Source organism: Aquila chrysaetos, chromosome 4 (genome assembly GCF_900496995.4).
Source record: "Aquila chrysaetos chrysaetos chromosome 4, bAquChr1.4, whole genome shotgun sequence".
NCBI lineage: Eukaryota > Metazoa > Chordata > Aves > Accipitriformes > Accipitridae > Aquila > Aquila chrysaetos.
Window position 1 is genome coordinate 22,003,437 of NC_044007.1, and position 17,775 is coordinate 22,021,211.

At 36.9% G+C, this 17,775-nt stretch overlaps 1 protein-coding gene across 50 annotated transcripts in view; it reads right to left on the reverse strand.

Annotated features, from left to right (window-relative positions):
- The window catches only part of RIMS2 (regulating synaptic membrane exocytosis 2), a 486,153-nt gene that overhangs the window by 49,338 nt on the left and 419,040 nt on the right, over positions 1-17,775 (reverse strand). For 48 of the 50 annotated variants that reach the window (XM_030011022.2, XM_030011023.2, XM_030011017.2 and 45 more), the window contains one exon: positions 7,774-8,015. In XM_030011022.2, the coding sequence (XP_029866882.1) occupies positions 7,774-8,015 (242 nt within the window). The remainder of the gene's footprint in view (positions 1-7,773; positions 8,016-17,775) is intronic. The other 2 variants (XM_030011010.2, XM_030011009.2) reach the window with 2 other exon arrangements.

Here is a 17,775-nt window from a genome sequence, read left to right on the forward strand (position 1 = left end):
TTCAGTAGAATGAAGTCAGAACCCTCTTTCACAGAATATCCAACAAGAAATTTACATATATTATATCATATGTTAACTAAGGGATTACAAAATCCCAAAAGGAGTTTTCAAACTGAAACTTTCTTAAGGAAAGCCTAAATTATTCTGTTGACTAGCTCTAACATAGCCTAAAAAAGAAATGCTCGCCAGATTGAATTAATTCAGAAGGACTGTGATGGGTTTTCCTTATGTAACAACAGAAAGAACAAATCTTGTTTACTGTGAAAATAGAAATAAAACAGCTTTAAAGTTTTTTGATGAGATGTGTATTTTTTTTAAGCAGGGATCTTATGAGAATTCTTCTGCTCTGAATACGAAAAGATAGCTTAGCAGTAGTCTTACCAAGAAAGATCACCCTACATTTCTCTCTCTATTTTTACCTCTAATTATGGAAAGAAAAAAAACTTGTGGAAGGTCAAGCTAAACGTTCCGATCTCACTTGTAGCTTTCTCCTTTTTTTTTCCTTATTAATGAGATCAAGTGGTAATAGAAGTAAGTTGCTTTTTAAGGAAAGGGTTGGCAGCACAGAAAATCATTTTTTGAAATAAAAGTAGATGTTTTTAATCATATAAATGCTTACAACCAGGGGATTTAGTTTTAATTCTGCTACAGTTAGCTTGAAATCTCACTGGTGTATATCTTGCTGACTTGGTAACTACATATTACAGAGAGGAAGTTCAAGGAGTAATTTTTGGCTGGGGCAGTATTGCTTAGTTGGTGTACATGACCTGCACATTTTATCCCAAAATTAAGCCTTTTATTCTTACGTCCTAGTCTCATCACAGGACCTCCTTCTCATCTGCCTGGAATTTCTTCTTATGTATGGCATAAGGTGTATCCCACACTTTCCGTGTGAGAAGTGTCTTCCAGAGGACTTCTATAAGATCATAGCTAGCACTGCCTGGAGTTCAGTTCTGGTACCTCACCTATATATTTCATTTCACTGCATCCTTCTCTCACAGAAGCTTTATGAAAATACAAGGACTCAAATATATGCCTACGTCCTCTACAGAAAATCCATTGAGGAGAGTTGCATAAATTTTATACTGCCTTATCTTCTTTCCTATTCTTTTCCTACATGTGGAAGAAAACAATTTAAAAACAAAAATCTATCACCTTAGTAAAATACATTTAAGAGCCTGTGTAGTCAGCCTTTTTAGTTTGCAATTAGAGTCTATTTATTTCTTAGCATACTCTCCAGAGTTTATTTAGTAAAAGCTGATTAATGCTCTTGGTAATGTATTTATTATAATGGTACTTTCTCTTCGGTAGAGGATTCAGGTCACAATTCTCAACTAATCAGTAAGACAAATTGGCCTTAATCTCTTGTCAACTGCTAATCCTATATTTCTATCAATGTAATATGGGTTTATTTTGAAACTAAATCAGATTATACATCAAGAATACTGATACAAGTATAATACTACACGTTAAAGCAATTTATTAACTATAGCAATCTGTCTCTGAAATAGGAGAGGAAATAAAACCCCAAACAAATGGTTTACTTCAAATCACCTGAATTATATATGTGATTTGAAAAAATTAAAATACATGGCCAGATTAAAAGTAGTGAGTGATAATTTCAGTTGCTATTTTGGCCACATAAATTAATTCTAGGGATGGAAAATAGTAATGTATATTATGAAAACAAATACACTTTTAGTTCAGTAAGTTGTTTGCTTAGCATATTCTATCCCATTTTAGACAATGAAAGGCAATCAATGTAGTTTCTCCTTTAGTTACCACTGTTAGAAGTGATTAATCATCTTTTTAATAGGAAACATATGTACTCTATGTGTGGTAGAAGACTGTTTTTTATATAAATTGGAACTTTGAATTGAGAAATGTGAAATTCCGTACAAGACCAAGACCAATGTTCCCAACAGATTCCCTTCAATTATTCCAGTAATTGAGGAAATTGCTCTACAGGCTGCATCGTTGGTTCATGACAGACATAACTAAGACTATTCTACTTATGAATACAGTACTTTAGACTGTAGTTTCAACACCCTACAAACCATATAGAATCCAAAATTTGGTTTTTAACACACACACTCTCTCTCACAGAGAAAACAAAATCCCACTCAAGCTTTTTGTTCTGAGAGACCTACTTCTCTTACAAGTATCAAAATTTCAAAATACTTTAACCTTGTTTCACTGGGGTTACCCTTTGGACCTTTCCAGAATTTGTTAAAATAGAAATGCCTCTTTTTGATGAAAGCTATTTAATTGTCTCTAGGGCAATCATAATTTTATTTGCACTGAATCAACTGATCTTTGCTTTTTTTCCTACACAGAAATATAACATCAAGAATATAGTGCCACAGTTTAACCCCACCAAAATTATAAAGGATATTAAGAGAGCTCAGAACACCATGACACTGTCCCAAAACTCTACTTTTACAGCCCTATAACTTCATGCCACATATGGCACCTTGCCAAAATTTGTCTTCCTGTTAAAGGAGGGACAGACAGCCTTTATCTTGGTCATTAAAAAAAAAAAAAAGCTTTTTGGTTCTAATGAGATTCTAATAGAATTTAATACTTGTCTATGTCTTGGTTGACCTTGCATAGTTTTCCAATAGTTTTCTGATGCTTTCCTACAACTTTTATCTTGGGAGAATTCACCTATTATAAAGAGTAATTAGCTTACATAGAGCAACATGCCGCCACAGAGAAACTGCAGTTCAGGCAGTGTCAGTTGACCCCCAGCGTCATCTGCTAGGTTCAGGTGCGCTGAGCACTATGCCTTGGAGTAATGCTCTACAGAGACACACAGGGGCAGTTTATTTCTATTCAAACACATAGTTGCACCTCTCTGCAGGCATTACTGCGCTGGCCACTCTCAAGTCATGCTCTTACATGCTTTTTGTCATCTGTTTCCATAGATGCCATCTATTGTGGTCATATACCCAAAGACGTCATGGGACTCACTCTCTGAGAGTGCGCTGGACTCTGTACATGTGACTGAATGTACACCCAGGAAATGTTTTAGTATGTATCGTCCATAGTGTGGTCCAGATTCTAAAAAAAGTCTTGAAAACACAAATTAAACACCTTAGGCTTTTGGATATATTCAGCCTACAAACACAATAGGTCTTGGCTAACTAAAGAAAGACAAAATATTTTGTCAGCTAAAGGAGAAATGTCAGCTAAATAAGGGAAGTCAAGATGCCCAGGTATCCAGACGCCAAAGACAGTGCGTGTAAGTTGAAGGGGAGATCTAAATATAACTGAGAGTTACAGGTCTGCACCTGTATGGAAGCTTGATCACCAGCTCCCTCAGGGCTGTCCATCAGGAAAAGGACTGCATTCCAGATATGAATAGCTAAGCAAATAGTATTAAGATGCTGCTTGGGATTTGCATTTTGTATTTTATTTTCCTCTGTAAAGAGAGCCAGCTTTTCCACTGGGAAGAATGCCGGTGGAATCAGGACCTGAAGGTTACAACATAAACTCTTTTTAACCCACCAAATGTTAGCTTCTAGGAAAGATTGCTTGACTCAAGTGTAGGGAGTATTCCTTTAGCTATTTTTTGTAACACTGAAAAGGTACAGGAACCAGAACTAAAATCAGTTCTGATTTACCTTGCTACTCTACTCCATAGTATCTTGTCTTTTACTAACATCTTATCTTAAGTAAAAGTTACCTTAAGTAAAACTACTTTTGTGTCATCCAACCATTATCTTGATTTCAAGGTTAAAGAAATTGCAGCAATTTCCATGCTCTTTTTTTTTTCTTAAGTTGCTTTGAAATAAATCAAATCAGTTCACAAAATATTGATCCTGTATAGTCTCACACTTAAAATTTTAATTAAATCAAATAATAGGAAAGAAATATCACAGCAGTGATATACATTGTTAAAAGGAATATGAACATTTAAAAAATAAATTGCAACTCTCCTTTAAGCCCAAATGGAAGCCAGAGAATGAGTCTCATCTATTTTTATTCATGTTTTCTGTATTCCCATGGTCTTAACACTGGCATTTTTTCTGCTCTTTCTTTTCCCATAACAATAGTGATCCACAGAGCACCACTTAAGATCTTTTCATGTAATGGATATGAGAACACACTTGGATTCTCTTGCTATGATAAACTGAAAAGATCAGTTCCTAGTGCCTATGTTAATGAGGTCAGATCTTTTCAACTTCTTGAATTATTATTTTACTCTCATAAATTGCCCTTGATGGGCTCGGTCAACAGAGTTACCGGATTAGCAATTTTCTAGGCATGTATATGTCTGAGGAGAAAAGAGCATTGCTTATTCAGGTTTTTGTCATATTTAAGATATATTCAGTTCTCTCTGGAGGCCTTCCAACACAGAATATACAGTAGCCATAGTTGAATGAAATCAAAATACCTTTGCTAGGTAATAAAGTTTATTATTATTATTATTTATTATTATTATTATTATTACTACTACTACTACTACTACTACAATTACTCCTTTTATTCCCACCTATAACAACAAATCAACATATTTTTTACCCACAAAAACCCAAAATAACTGTTCCTACCTGAATATGCTAAAAGAATTACAAATCAGAATAAAAAATACTTTGTTGTATGGATTTTGAGTGTCAATTTCTTAATACTATGCCAAATAACAAGAAATAACAGAAAATTAATCTGAAAAGGCAGTAAAAACAGACCTTTTAAGGCATTTATTGTAAGCCTGATTCACAGTCCTGAAAGCAATTATGATGACCTACTTTCAAAAAAACTTCTGGCATAGATTTAGTTATAAAATATGAATGAAGAAAACCACTAAAATACAATTATGCTGTACAAAACACTTGAAAAAAGTTTCAGAGATACAGATAGGCATTTCTTCACTGACTTCCATATGACCACACAGTTTATAAAAGTCTAGTTGCTATAAATATGATCACAACTTTCTACAGAAGTGTTATTGTTAACTCATGATATCGGTACGCTTTTTCAAGCCGGATATGTAAGGAGATACTTAGCTGATCAATTGAATGACATAATTTCTTCAGAAACTACCTAAGGACCCTTTATACTTTGAGCAGTTTCTATGCAGTACCGAGGCCTTGCCACCTGAGTATCCCCTGCCTCTCAGTTCCAGAAAACTGTACTTACAGGACGTCTACAGCACATTAGTGTTTTGATCCCAGCATCAATGCTTGTACCAATACACCGTTCCTTGTGCGGGCACTTACCATCTGAAAACAGGAACTTGATAAGATGGTAAACCAGGGAGGTTTATAAATTCATTAAGTACATTAAGTGCAAGTTTTAAACCTCTGGCGTTCACGTATAATATTTTCTTTAAGATATGCCGACGGATGCTTAAGACATGCAAGACACTTCTTCGTGATGTGACCTCACCCTCACCCACCCAACAGGCCATCACCTTGTTATCACAGGAGACACGGCACCATACATATCCTTCACCCAGGCCCTGCCATGTGCCCACAGGCTTGCCTACCGCAAGACCCAACTATTTAAAAGATGCACAAGTGCGTCCTGTTAGGAGCAGCCCGATGTGGAAGGAGCGCTGTCAAACAGGGCAGCAGGAGCTGGTGCGCGGTAGGAGCTGCACAAAACAACCCGCAGCCAACCGATACGCGAGGGGCTTTGTGAGAAGGCGGCAGCAGGAGGTGCGCTGGCTGCTCTTGTTGGGGCCAGGCATGGGCCAGCGCCAAGCACGGACCTCTCCCGGGGAGCGGCCGAGGGAGAAGGGCTGCCGGTCAGCGCCGTGCAGGCTCCCTTGCTTTCTGCTGCGCTTCTAACAACACTGAAATACGGCTCCTGATTCAAGAGCTTTTCAGAACACCCCGTTCACCGTCAATGGGCCAAAAGACCTTGAGTACTTTTGAGAGTTACATTTCACGCTTGTCCCTGGTTTGAGCATCTAATCAGCTGTTGGGCAACTGATTGGATGTAACAGACAGAAAACTTCAGATTAAAAGTCCCAAATAACTGAGACAGCATGGTATTTAAATCAAATCTAGGCAAGGCACACAATACAGATTCTCTCTAGTGATGAGACATACTTGAACAGCATACAAAGAGCTGACATCCTTCCTTTAATATCTCTTACGGTAAGAGAGACCAGATTAGAACAGAACTAGTAATGTAGTGCATTGTATTTGACTTGATATCCAAATACATCAGTACAGTTACATACCTGTGTACTATCACATGAGTAAAATTTAGATTTCTAGGTGAACAAGTGGCCCAGTTTTTTTCTTGCCCAACCAGACACTTCCCAGATCTGTACAAACATGACTTCATCTTTTGCCTCGCGTTCATTTGAACTCAGAGAAAATAGAAACATATATGAAACTGCCATTTCCATAACCCGCAAGTGAGTTGGTAAAACAGGAGACTGCTGCAAAGACTTGCCTACTGATGTGTCTACATCAGTGTCTGCATGATATTCAGAGCTTTCACTATATACGTTCTTTCCCCTCTTCATTGTCTTGTCTCATATCGCATTCAGTAAGACACGCTCAAGCTCCCTGCTTTCTTTCTCTGCTCCTCCTTCTTCTGCACTGTTACCCCTCTTGCTTACCCTTACTTTCCCCTTTTTAACTTCTACTCTTTCCAGGTACTTTAAGTCCCCATCCTACAAAAGTTCACTTAAAAAATTTATCACAATTTCTGACACTGCAAATCATTGTTTTGCTCCCTTTACTTGTGCATTAAAACTCTTATCACTTTGGTTTCACGTTAGAAACTGCAAACCTTCCAGAGAACTGAAAAATCTCTTATCAATGTTTGAATGGTGGTTAGCACAATGGAGACCTTCAGACGGGACCACACACATATGAACACTATAAACTTACGCTGAACCACATGACAATGTTACAACAGTTTTGCTAAATACTGAACATACAATATATCTTATATATACACCTTGAAATATATAAATATATATGTGCATAACTATAAATTGCTTAAGCACTTTTATATGTATATATAATTTAAATATAAGTAGTCTTTTTCCATGTAAAATACATTCATCCTATACAGCTTCCTTAATTGACAATGAGAGCTTTTCAGAGTGCATTATATGGATTTTCCCTGAAATAGGAGGAATAGAAAAAAAAGCGCATAAGATTTTAAATACTTTAGGCATCAAAGAAGAAAAACTCTCCATTTTTCCTAGGTAGAACATATCAGTATCAAATTTTAACTGAGAGAAACAGAAATGAGGAAAATTTATACTGATGGTGAATAAGCTTGTAGGCTGAAAAGAAATGAATTAAAAAGCAATAAAACAGTTGTACTAAAGTAATAAAATATATAATTTTGTTCAGGAAAATTGTTTTGTTTCAAAATAAGGCTGCGTGTTCAAATGTGAAAAAAACCAACACACTGAAATATGCAAACACTATCTGTGACAAAAGCAAAGGAATTCTGCATCATTTCAGCAACCCTTCACAAACTTGCAGTAAGGATTTCCCCCAAACAGAAGTGCAGCAGCTCACGTTGGCTCCTGAGAAGCAAGGAATTAGTGAATTAAGCAGGTTCCAGCAAGCAGAAAATAAAAGCCTCAGTCCAACCTGAAAAGGACTTTGCTAAAAAAAAAATAGTTTAGTAAATGTCCAAAGAAAAAAGATGTTTGACCTTTTTCTTCATTCCGTAGAATATTGTTGATTAGGCAACTTCAACAGGATATCCAAATGGTTAAACCATAATACATACATATTATGTACATTTAAATGATAATTTGAGAGAGGGGAAAAAAAATCCAGTTCCTACCAGTTTGGCTGAGTTGTGATGTGCTACGGCTTTTTCGCGAGAGACCCACGATGGCGACCATCTTTGCCCCGATGCTGGAGCGTCTCTTTTTGCCACCACCGCCAACAGTGCCCACCGCTGTGTCCGACTGGCTGCCATCATTCTTCTCCAGTGTGTACATGTCCCCGCTGATGCTGGTGCTCTTAGTCATGTTCTTTCCTGAGGCGCCCATCTGTCTGCTTTGCATTTTGGATGTAAAGACACTGTCAGCCAGTGGATGGATAAACAGCGCAGACAAAGAAGAGTAAAAAGGGGAAGACAGAAAAGGACAGGTTTCAGATGGAAGGTTTTGGGAGACTAGAGGGTAAAAGCAGCTAATTCACACAGGTAGGGTTTGGTTTTTGAGAGGTAAAAAGGAGCACTTTTAATTCTAGCTTCCTGTTTGATCTCCTGTGAACATACTTGACTCATCAAAATTTTGTTTTAAATAATAAGCTTTTATTTATTGATTGTCTTAAAATACATTACCAGCAAAAGCATATAAAAGAATTAATACATCAGTATACCATATATACATTTTTTGCTAGGGAAATTTAAGTTCTGCAATCAGTTTTCTGCCCCTCTTCTCACATACGTACACACAAATATCTATATTCCTCTGGGAAACAGATACTTGATTCATTACTGAGTGGAATGAAAGGATATCAGTCTGAAGCCTAACTTTTGTTTCTAAACATCCAGATATTTCAAGGATGTTTTCAGTAATCTGGTTTAGCTCAGTCATCCTATGATTTTGATGAAATTCCATAGTAATGAACAGCCATAGTTTTTTTGCTCCCTCTTCAGCAACAAATACATATATGATATTTGTATTTCATACAACACCTGGCTGCTGTGTGAATTAGATCATCACTACTGATAAATGGATTTTAATTCTAATATACCTTTTGTACGTATTTATAGACTGTTTCTGCATGCTCTACATGGCTGCGTCTAAATTATCTGCTGCAGCATTTAACAACCTCCCCCAGGGGGACCTGATGTCCCAGTGGTCCAGGCTAAGGGACCTTTCCTTTGCACAGAAATGACAATCTACACTGATGGCAGCAGTACCTATCCAAATCTTGCCCTGACATCTAACTGATAGGTGTCTGGACAAACATCCAGACCTGGAAACTCTGGAGCACATGTGGGCCTGAGAATACATAGAGACTATTTGTATTTCAGTGAAGTTCTTGCACAGATCTTAGATCTTTATTATTCTGTTCAGTACAGTGCCTCTCACTAAAAAGTCCCCACTAGATACAGTGTTAGACAATCACAAAACAGTGCAATATTTCTGGAAACCAGGGGAAATTATTTTTGTGTTAAATCACCAGTATATAGACTAACAAAGAATATTTTTACTTTTTAAACAGATTTTCAGAAACATGAGAAGGCTATTCTTAGACCTTTACAGCTCAGCAAATGGCTCTAGAGTAAATTTTAGTTGGTATGGCCACACTCCCTTCCCCTTACCTATAATGGCCTGAATCTATTTCAAAAAAGGAAGGTTGAATTGCTTCTTTATGAAGGCTTTATAATACATGTTCTCTCACACAAAACTTATCTATGGAGTTAATGCAGTGCCCTCAAAAGCAAAGGGATCACTGGGTCCCTTCCCACTCGCTCAAGGGGAAATAGGATGAAGCATAAGGTTTGGAACAATGCTCAAACTATTTAAGATATTTGAGAGGTACCTCTAACGTGCTTTGCTCTTTAGGTGACAGCTGCATGTGCATGAAGGTAGAAAACACTTGGAGTTAAGCCACAACACAGAGGAAAACATAAGAGCTATTTTATAGAAGAAGTGGACCTCTGCCATTAAGTCAAAAAAATATTGGGTGTGTTTTTCTGAAGGAAGTTATAAGGAACCATATGAATGAGAGTTTGGATCAAGAGATGGAGAGGCACAAAACAAAGCTGAGAGAGCACGGTAGTGGCCTTGCCAGGACAGAAAAGCAAAAGAGATAACCTGAAAATTTTTTTCTTGTTCTTTTTTAACTCCCTTTGTTGTTATACATTAGTACACACTGACTTATATTGGTACATTTAACACTAAGCAAAGAGTGGGATAGGATGTGGGTAAAGAGGAAGGCAGGGAAGAAAAAAAAAAAGTGGATCTGTATTTCTTGAGCTTTTTAGCACTATGATAACTTACGTGTCAGATGATAACATCAGATGCCATAATTTCTTTCAAACACCTTTAGGGATTGTTTTACAGAAAGGAGATGCCACAGAAACTAGTTCTCAGTTTCAACACTGTCTTGCATATAAGAAATACGAAACAGATCTAAGAAGAACAGTGTTGGGAAGAGCTAGTATCTTCAACTTTATCTTACGCAAAATTCTTCTGGGAATCAGAAAATTAGAGCCCCTTATCCAGTAATGCTATTTTTAACCCAGGTTTTCTAAGGAAATATGATTAATGTGACTGTGTTGTCTGTCCAGTCTCTCTCTTTTCAATGGTTTAAAAAATCAGTTCAAATCTGACACAGGAGTAGAAAACTAGAGCTATTTAGTTTCTAAAATTGTTTTGAAAACAGATCCCTGGAGAGAGATCTTACGAATGCCCTTTTGAGGGAAGACTGTAGTATAAGACATTACTGAATCTCTGTTATTTCATGTGGGAGATCACTCACACAGCACAGACTGATAGGGGCAGTAACATTTTTACTGCTTGCAGAACCTATTCCAATGATCCATTTTTCAAGAATGATATCCAGAAAATCAGTGGGTTCCTGTCATATTTACTAATAGGAAATAATACTTACGGCATTGCTTTATAAGTGATATTAACATTTAGGAAAGGTCTTAAGTCATAGCAGTGAAAACAGAAATATTCTATTTTCTCATAAAACTTACATTGAGGAGAAAGTTCCCATTTCCTGAGTCTAATGTGCCTTTGAGGTGCTTCATGTGTCATTTCCCAAGATGTATAATTCTATTTAAGTGCAATGGATTACAATAATTACCCTTATTAAAGAAATCTACGTGCTTAAAAAGCTTGGCATGCAAACAAAGTTGCTATAATTTCACTAGGCAGTTAACTATGAAAGCACTATGCATTACAAAAATTTGCTCCTTGGCTGCTGTCTAAAGGCTTCTGTATCATAAAATGAAGCTTTGCTGTGTACACCTGCCAACAATGAGGTAGACTTCATTCAACCACGTTCTTTTGACCAACTGAGAAATGTAAGAAAGATAATTCAAGCAAAGAAAAGGGGACTTAGATCTAGATTTGTGTGGATATACCACATACTATTACAAATGGCTAATATTGAAAGTTCATTCACAAAACCTTTTTTTTTTTCCAGTAGAGTTCTAAAAACATTTGCTTTAATTAAAGGTTTGCTGTTGTTTTTTTTCCATCTGTAAAAGCAGCAGACATGACATCTTTGCTATGCTCCCAACTAGCAAACAGCTCCTGGAGAAAGCCATCACAGCTTTGTTTTTTCTCAATTCTTCTCCCACCAAAAAGGCTTTGAGAAATAAGTACCAGGAGAGTTCTGAGTGGCTTATAGTACCTCACAGTAAATCTGCAGTGGTCATGAGCAAGCCAAGTGCTTTATCAGCACTCTGAACCCTTTCTGGCCATCCAAACCCTAACTCACTAATTATTCTTGGTAGATGCTTGGTATCCTCACCAGTGAAGCTATCTGTCTACCTAGACTGTCTTCTGATAGTGCCAGAAATAGATTATTCCCAGAAAAATAGGGTGTTGTATGTCAAGTTTAGCTCCTTTCTGAGGTAAGAGAAATATAAGATGGAGAGAGTAAATTAAGAGAGTAAATCCTACAACCTATTATCTTAACAGGAAACAGAAATTACTTATACATGAAGTTTTCTTTACATGTACATATACACAAACATAATCATACACACACACATCCAGTTAAATATGTACAACAATATTTTAAAACTGACATGAAATAAAAGTAATTTATGACATTATATGAGTTAAGGAATAGATATGTACTAAAAACAGGGTTCTCAAGGTGCCTTATAAGCTATTTATCTTAAAAATATCCTCTGCAAAAAGAATATGCAGCCAGGTGAGGGAAAAAAAACCCCAAATTAGATAAAAGAATTAACTATGCTTGTCCCAATCACATGTGCATAATGGCATAATAATCACCCTTTATTAGAATCAAACCAAGAACAAAATCATCACACAACCCCAGCTGCATGGCAGCCCACAGCCTACAGCAACAGTAGAGTGAAGGTGACAGCCAGGGCACTGGCTTTGGCTTATGGGGACCAACTAGTCAACAAGAGCAAGGTGATGGGCAAAGCTCACACAGGAACGTTCCTTCCTGCATTACTCTGAAATTCAGGAAACTTCCTGAAGAGAACTGCAGACAGGTCTCTCTCTGTGTAAGTAGGCTAGAAACTCTAGTCAGATGCTTCCATTTTCCAGAGAAAAAGGAAAGATTTCTCTACTTTACCTTCAACTCCGATCACTGTCTTTTCTAGTTTTTCTCAGTCAGGAGAAGTATCTTTATACAGCCTTCCTAACATACAGTATTCCTCTGTAATCTCTTCACAAACAAGCAGAGGGAATACTCAAGCAAGTTAAATGACTAATAAGCTGAGTGTAAAACAAACTCTGAAATCTGATCATCGATTAAAACAGTCTACTTAAAGCAAACTCAAACCAGGTATTAAGCATATTTATATTTTCCCAAGTGATAATTATTCCAGATAGTCAGGATCAAGCTGGGCATGTCAGCTTCCTATGTACTTTACAGTACATTTTCTTAACTGTTTGTGGCCACCTACACTATGGATAAATTTTAGAGGAATACGTTCCCAAAGCTAAAGCAGAAAGTTCTTCAAAACAAATGAGAAAAATAAGACATTAGAAAAGAAATTAGAGCAAGGCACCTGTATATATATTTGTACTTTAAAGCCAATGGTGGAGTATGGCAACCCTAAGCACCAGATATTATTCTTAAAAATATACCATACTGGCCAACTGAGGGGAGTCAGACTGTCAGACACCTATGACAGGAAATTTAATATGGTCCTTATTGTCACTGAAGACCCATGTGCCATGCCTACAGTAGTTAATAAAATGGCTCAGGCCTGTTCTCTGACCTTGACAGCTTGCATACGGACAGCTAGCTTACATTCTTCCCAAAACAGGGTTTTCTCAGGCATGCTGCCTAGAGGAAACAGATCCTGACCCGTGCTATCTCCTGAATTGTGCCTGGGCTGAATCAAGGGCACCTTATCAGTGTGTCCAGCACAAAGCTATGCCAAGGACGACACAAACTGTTTAAACGGTATGGATGATCAAGACTATGTCCCAGCCCTGTCTAGCTTACTGGTATAGACATAGCCTTAAATTCCTTGATGATACTACAAATCTCAGATTGTTTTCAAATTCTGATATTCAACAGGCCAATTCTAGCCCATAAGCTTTCTCTGAGTGCTTTTAAAGAAAAACAGTAAGCAAGTACAAAACTGCTATTCATACATAGCCTTCTGGAAAATGCAATGTTATATTTCTGGATTTCTTAAAGGCATTAATCTACAAGATTTCTTTGCAGAGACCCACTTGTTTTCAAAACAGGGAGTGCAATTATTCTCTGGAATCAAAGTTGCTGTCAAGGTTTTCCAGACTGCTACTATAGCAGATAATCAGAAACTATCTCGTTTTTCTCCCCAGTTTGTCAATATCTCTGCTGAATTACAGAAAGATTAGAAAACATTGGCAGAGAAACTCTCCCAAAATACAATGCCTAGGACTGGCTACTTGGGAAACGATCCCTTCTGGAGTTGATGCATAGCCAGAGGGGAACACCATAAAGCACCTAAGGAAATCTTCATAGAAGGGAGGGAGAGAAGCAGGTCTCATAAGAAGATCTTTGCTTTAGTCTTGGCATCTCCGGCTTTAGACATACCATTTCCTTGATATCTGACCAAGAAGGAAAGCAACTGTTTGTGAGGTTTGGGTTAAGGAGAGGGAAGATTTCACAGTACAAAAGGATCCTGCCCTAAAGGCAGAGAAACTGATTTGAAGCCACTTTATAGACAACAGTATAGCTGGGTAACTCTTGCACCAGGTAAGATGGACTGCATTGTGGGCAAATGCTCCAGATCCTAGATAAACAGGTTCCAGATAAAAACTTGGTTTAATCGACATTTTTGAATGTGAAGAAGTAAAAAAACACATCAGAAACTTCATCCAACCTCTCCCAATTTCTGACTTATTAGTGCTTTAAAAATATTTAATAATCTTACAAGAAAATACTAATTTTAGATTGATAATATTGTTGGCTGCTTTTATATTTTCCATGAAGCAGTGGCAGACACGCCGAATCCTCATTTTTCATATGTACCAAATGGAAAGTCTCATCCTGTTGCCATAGTTAAAAACCTGCAGTCTTTGGCTGCACCTTTTGAATCAGTTGCAGAGTTGGAAAGCATCTCACTAGTTGGTCAGATTCTTGCCTACAGAAACAGAAACTTTTTATAGCAACTGGCTGATTAGTATGGTAAGTGCCAAATTTCCTCAGGAACCTTTTGTTTAGGCCAGAAAAACAAAACAAAACACAAACTAAAAAAAACCACTGACACCTGGGAGTCCTTATGCTTTATCGCTGCCTTTTGAGATTTACAATATGTGGCAAACCAACCAGAATGGGGATGGAACAACTGAAGACAATGACTCCCCTGAAAGCTGTTACGGCTATAAAAAGCAATTATGAAGTCCCGCAGGTTAAAGAACCTCATCAAGATATTTGCAGGCATCCTATGCTGTCATGCAGGGCAGTACTGCCCATTCTTTCTGTACATTAAGCAATCCAACTGGCAGCAATGAGAAAGGCTAAGCTAGGAAAATACACTGACTTAGTCTTTCTCCATAGACAAGAAATACAAACGACAAACAGGCCCAAACCCAAATCCTAGAACACCACGGTCACTCAAAAAACACAGATCATATCCTTTCAGACATCCTCTGCCACCGTCTCATTCTTCTTTCCTTGACTTGTTAAAATTATAATTAGACTCTTGTAAGGTGAACACTTCTCTTTCCCTGTATCTCATTTGTTAAATAATATCACAATCCATCTGCCAGCTCAAAATAAGTCCCAGAGCCAGGAACCCCAGACCTGTAGCTTAGCTAGTGACTCACTGAACTGAACAGTCATTTCCCATAACCATAACTGTTACCCGGCAGTTTCTCCTGTCTCTTCTCCCTGCTCTTCCTTCTATCATCTTCCTCACTAACAAACCGGCAAGACAGACGTTTTGTGTTTGTAGATGTAGAAAAGCTTCCTCTTCCCCCTTCACTAACCTGGTAAGTTGACATCACATCAGCAGGAGTTCTGCAGGAGTAAAGTACTGCTAAAGCTATATAAAACTGACTTTTAAATCAGGCCCTGGCCCTGAAGCGTAACAGCCTGTGGCAGAAAGCAGCATAGGGAGCAGTACAGAATCCTTACACCCAGTGACTCCATAATCACTAACAAATTACAAAGAACATCACTTATTCTACAAAGAGTAAATAAAAATGCTATTCTATCTGTTTCTAAGTAAGACTGATAGACTAAAACTATTAAGAAAATCTTGATTTTTTTTTTTTTTCATTTACTAACAAATACACTTTACTAAAATCAGTATTATGAAGCACAGGCATTTTTCCAATCTACAATATTACTAATATTTTTAAATGTGAAGGAGAATATATCAATACTATCCATCGTACTGTATATTGTTTGTGGGATTTTTGAGGGTTTTTTTGTATTTTTGCAGTTGTCTTTACAGCAGAATTGGAAATTAAAACACATGATCTTGCTGCTGTGTCAAAAGCGTATGTATTGGAGAATCAGATTTACACTTAAGTCATTTGGCAGATCTTGCAGGTTTCTTTTTCTCCCAATGCAAAGTCAATATTACCACTTCCTTGTCATTTAGCTTAGTTCTCTGGTAACGATCCCTAATGAAAATAAAGCACCTGCAATAGTAAAAATCCACTTTGCCAAGTGTGGAGTACAGCTGTGTGCTGTGATGTCCTAGGGAAAGGATTTTAACAATTTTTCAATTGTTGTAATAGATATTTTCTAAAACATGTCTCTTGTGAGACTGGAAGACCCACTGAAGACTTTGTTTACAGCTTTTTACAACCAGGAGAGGAATTTTAATGCCATTCTTAATAGACCTCTTAACTCAATTGGAGAGGCTCTCATTTCATTAATTTGCTGAAGAAATTTAACAAAAACAGCATTATGGGGACAGCTGTGATGTAGGAAATAACATTTCCATGGGAACAATGCTTCCGGCCAATGCACGTACTCATCTGCCAATTCACATCAAAGAGAGAGACTGCAGGTTCGAAATTATAATGACAGTCTCCTGAGATTCACTTGGTCAAAAATTATCCTATTAACTCATTTGTGATATAAATCTCTAATAGCTACTGGACTGACTTAATTATTAGGTTTATTTTACTGAAATTTTAACAAGAAAGTTGGTGAGCAACAATAAAGCAATGATTATAAAGTATTTTGTTATGTATATTACTTTTCAAAGAAAACTTGTGTGCACATCTCAAAATAAAAGTAACAATATTTTTATATGAAGTATCTCTTTCAAAGGTCTCTCATTACAAATCAGAAATACCTCACCTGTTACAGCACATAGGTTGATTTGAACCTCATCTTCCCCACTCTGCTAGATATCAAGCTCTGCACACTGCTTTATTATTATAAATTAAAAGATGTATAGCTTTTTCCATATCATGCCTAGCATGTTTTTTTTAAATAGGAACAAATTTCAAAATCGTTTGGGGTCAGGCCATTGGGTTACTTACCAAACATTGTCACAACAAATGCATGATGCAGAAAAAAACACTGTAACAGATAACTGTTTCCAAACACTAGCAGTTGAATTCTTCACAGAGATTCAGAGATTTTTGATAAAAGTTCTCACAGTCTCTGAGAGAATAATTGGCCATTTTTTGTATAGAAATACAATTTACAACAATTTTTTAATTAATAGCAACTTTTAAATTTAATGTTGTAATGAAAATTATTATATTCATATTCATCTACTGTTGATAAACTTTCAAGTTTTCCTTTACAAAGTTACAGAAAAGCTTTATTACTCCGCTAACAGTAGTGAATCCTTGCAGAAATCCCTTCCTTTGATGCAGTGAAGTAAACCAGCCATTTCTTATGTATGAATGCAAAAGAAGGCTAGCAAAAAAACCTAGCTGAGGTCCAAAAGTCTTGCATTAGTCAGCTGTCATTAATTTGTAAACAGAAGCAGTCCATATGAGCTCTGAAGGCTGGGCAATACAGTTAAGTACATTCCAAACAAAGACAGAGTCTGTTTTGAATAACATCCAAAATCTTTGAGTTTAGAAAGCATCTTCTTTAACCCAGCCTGGCAAAGAAGCAGCTGCATTTGTAAAAGCAGATTAACCACAAGCTTGCCAAATTAAAACTGACAGTGAGCAACCTGATTTAACTGAGAGTGTCTCTTACAGAAATATACCTTTCATGTACTTAATCTGAAAGTTAAATGTTATGTGCTTTTTCAAACATACTGTTGAATTACAGTCTTCCAACAGAGATGGAAGAGAGGGGCCATTCTGTTTTGTATATTAACACGGCTGACTAAGTCACAAGCTATACTGCAAGCTTGCTTAGTGCTGCCCAGATTTGTTCCTTGAAGGGCTGAAAAGAGCTCTATGAAATGAAAAGCAAGCAGTGAATTGATAAACCAGACTTTAAATCCACTATGTGTCAAAACCTAAAACCACCAGAGAAATAATGTAAAATCAAGTCAGGAAAGTGAGAAAAATTTCAGACTTGAAGGCAGAAATGCTCAAAAATATATAGAGGTAAGAGTTATCATGTATTGCCTCAGGGTAAGAAGAATCATGATTTATCATCTTTAATTGCTAAACTGAAATTAGCTATAAGGAAGATTTTCTTATTTAGAAAACACATTGACAGCTAGAAAACTCTG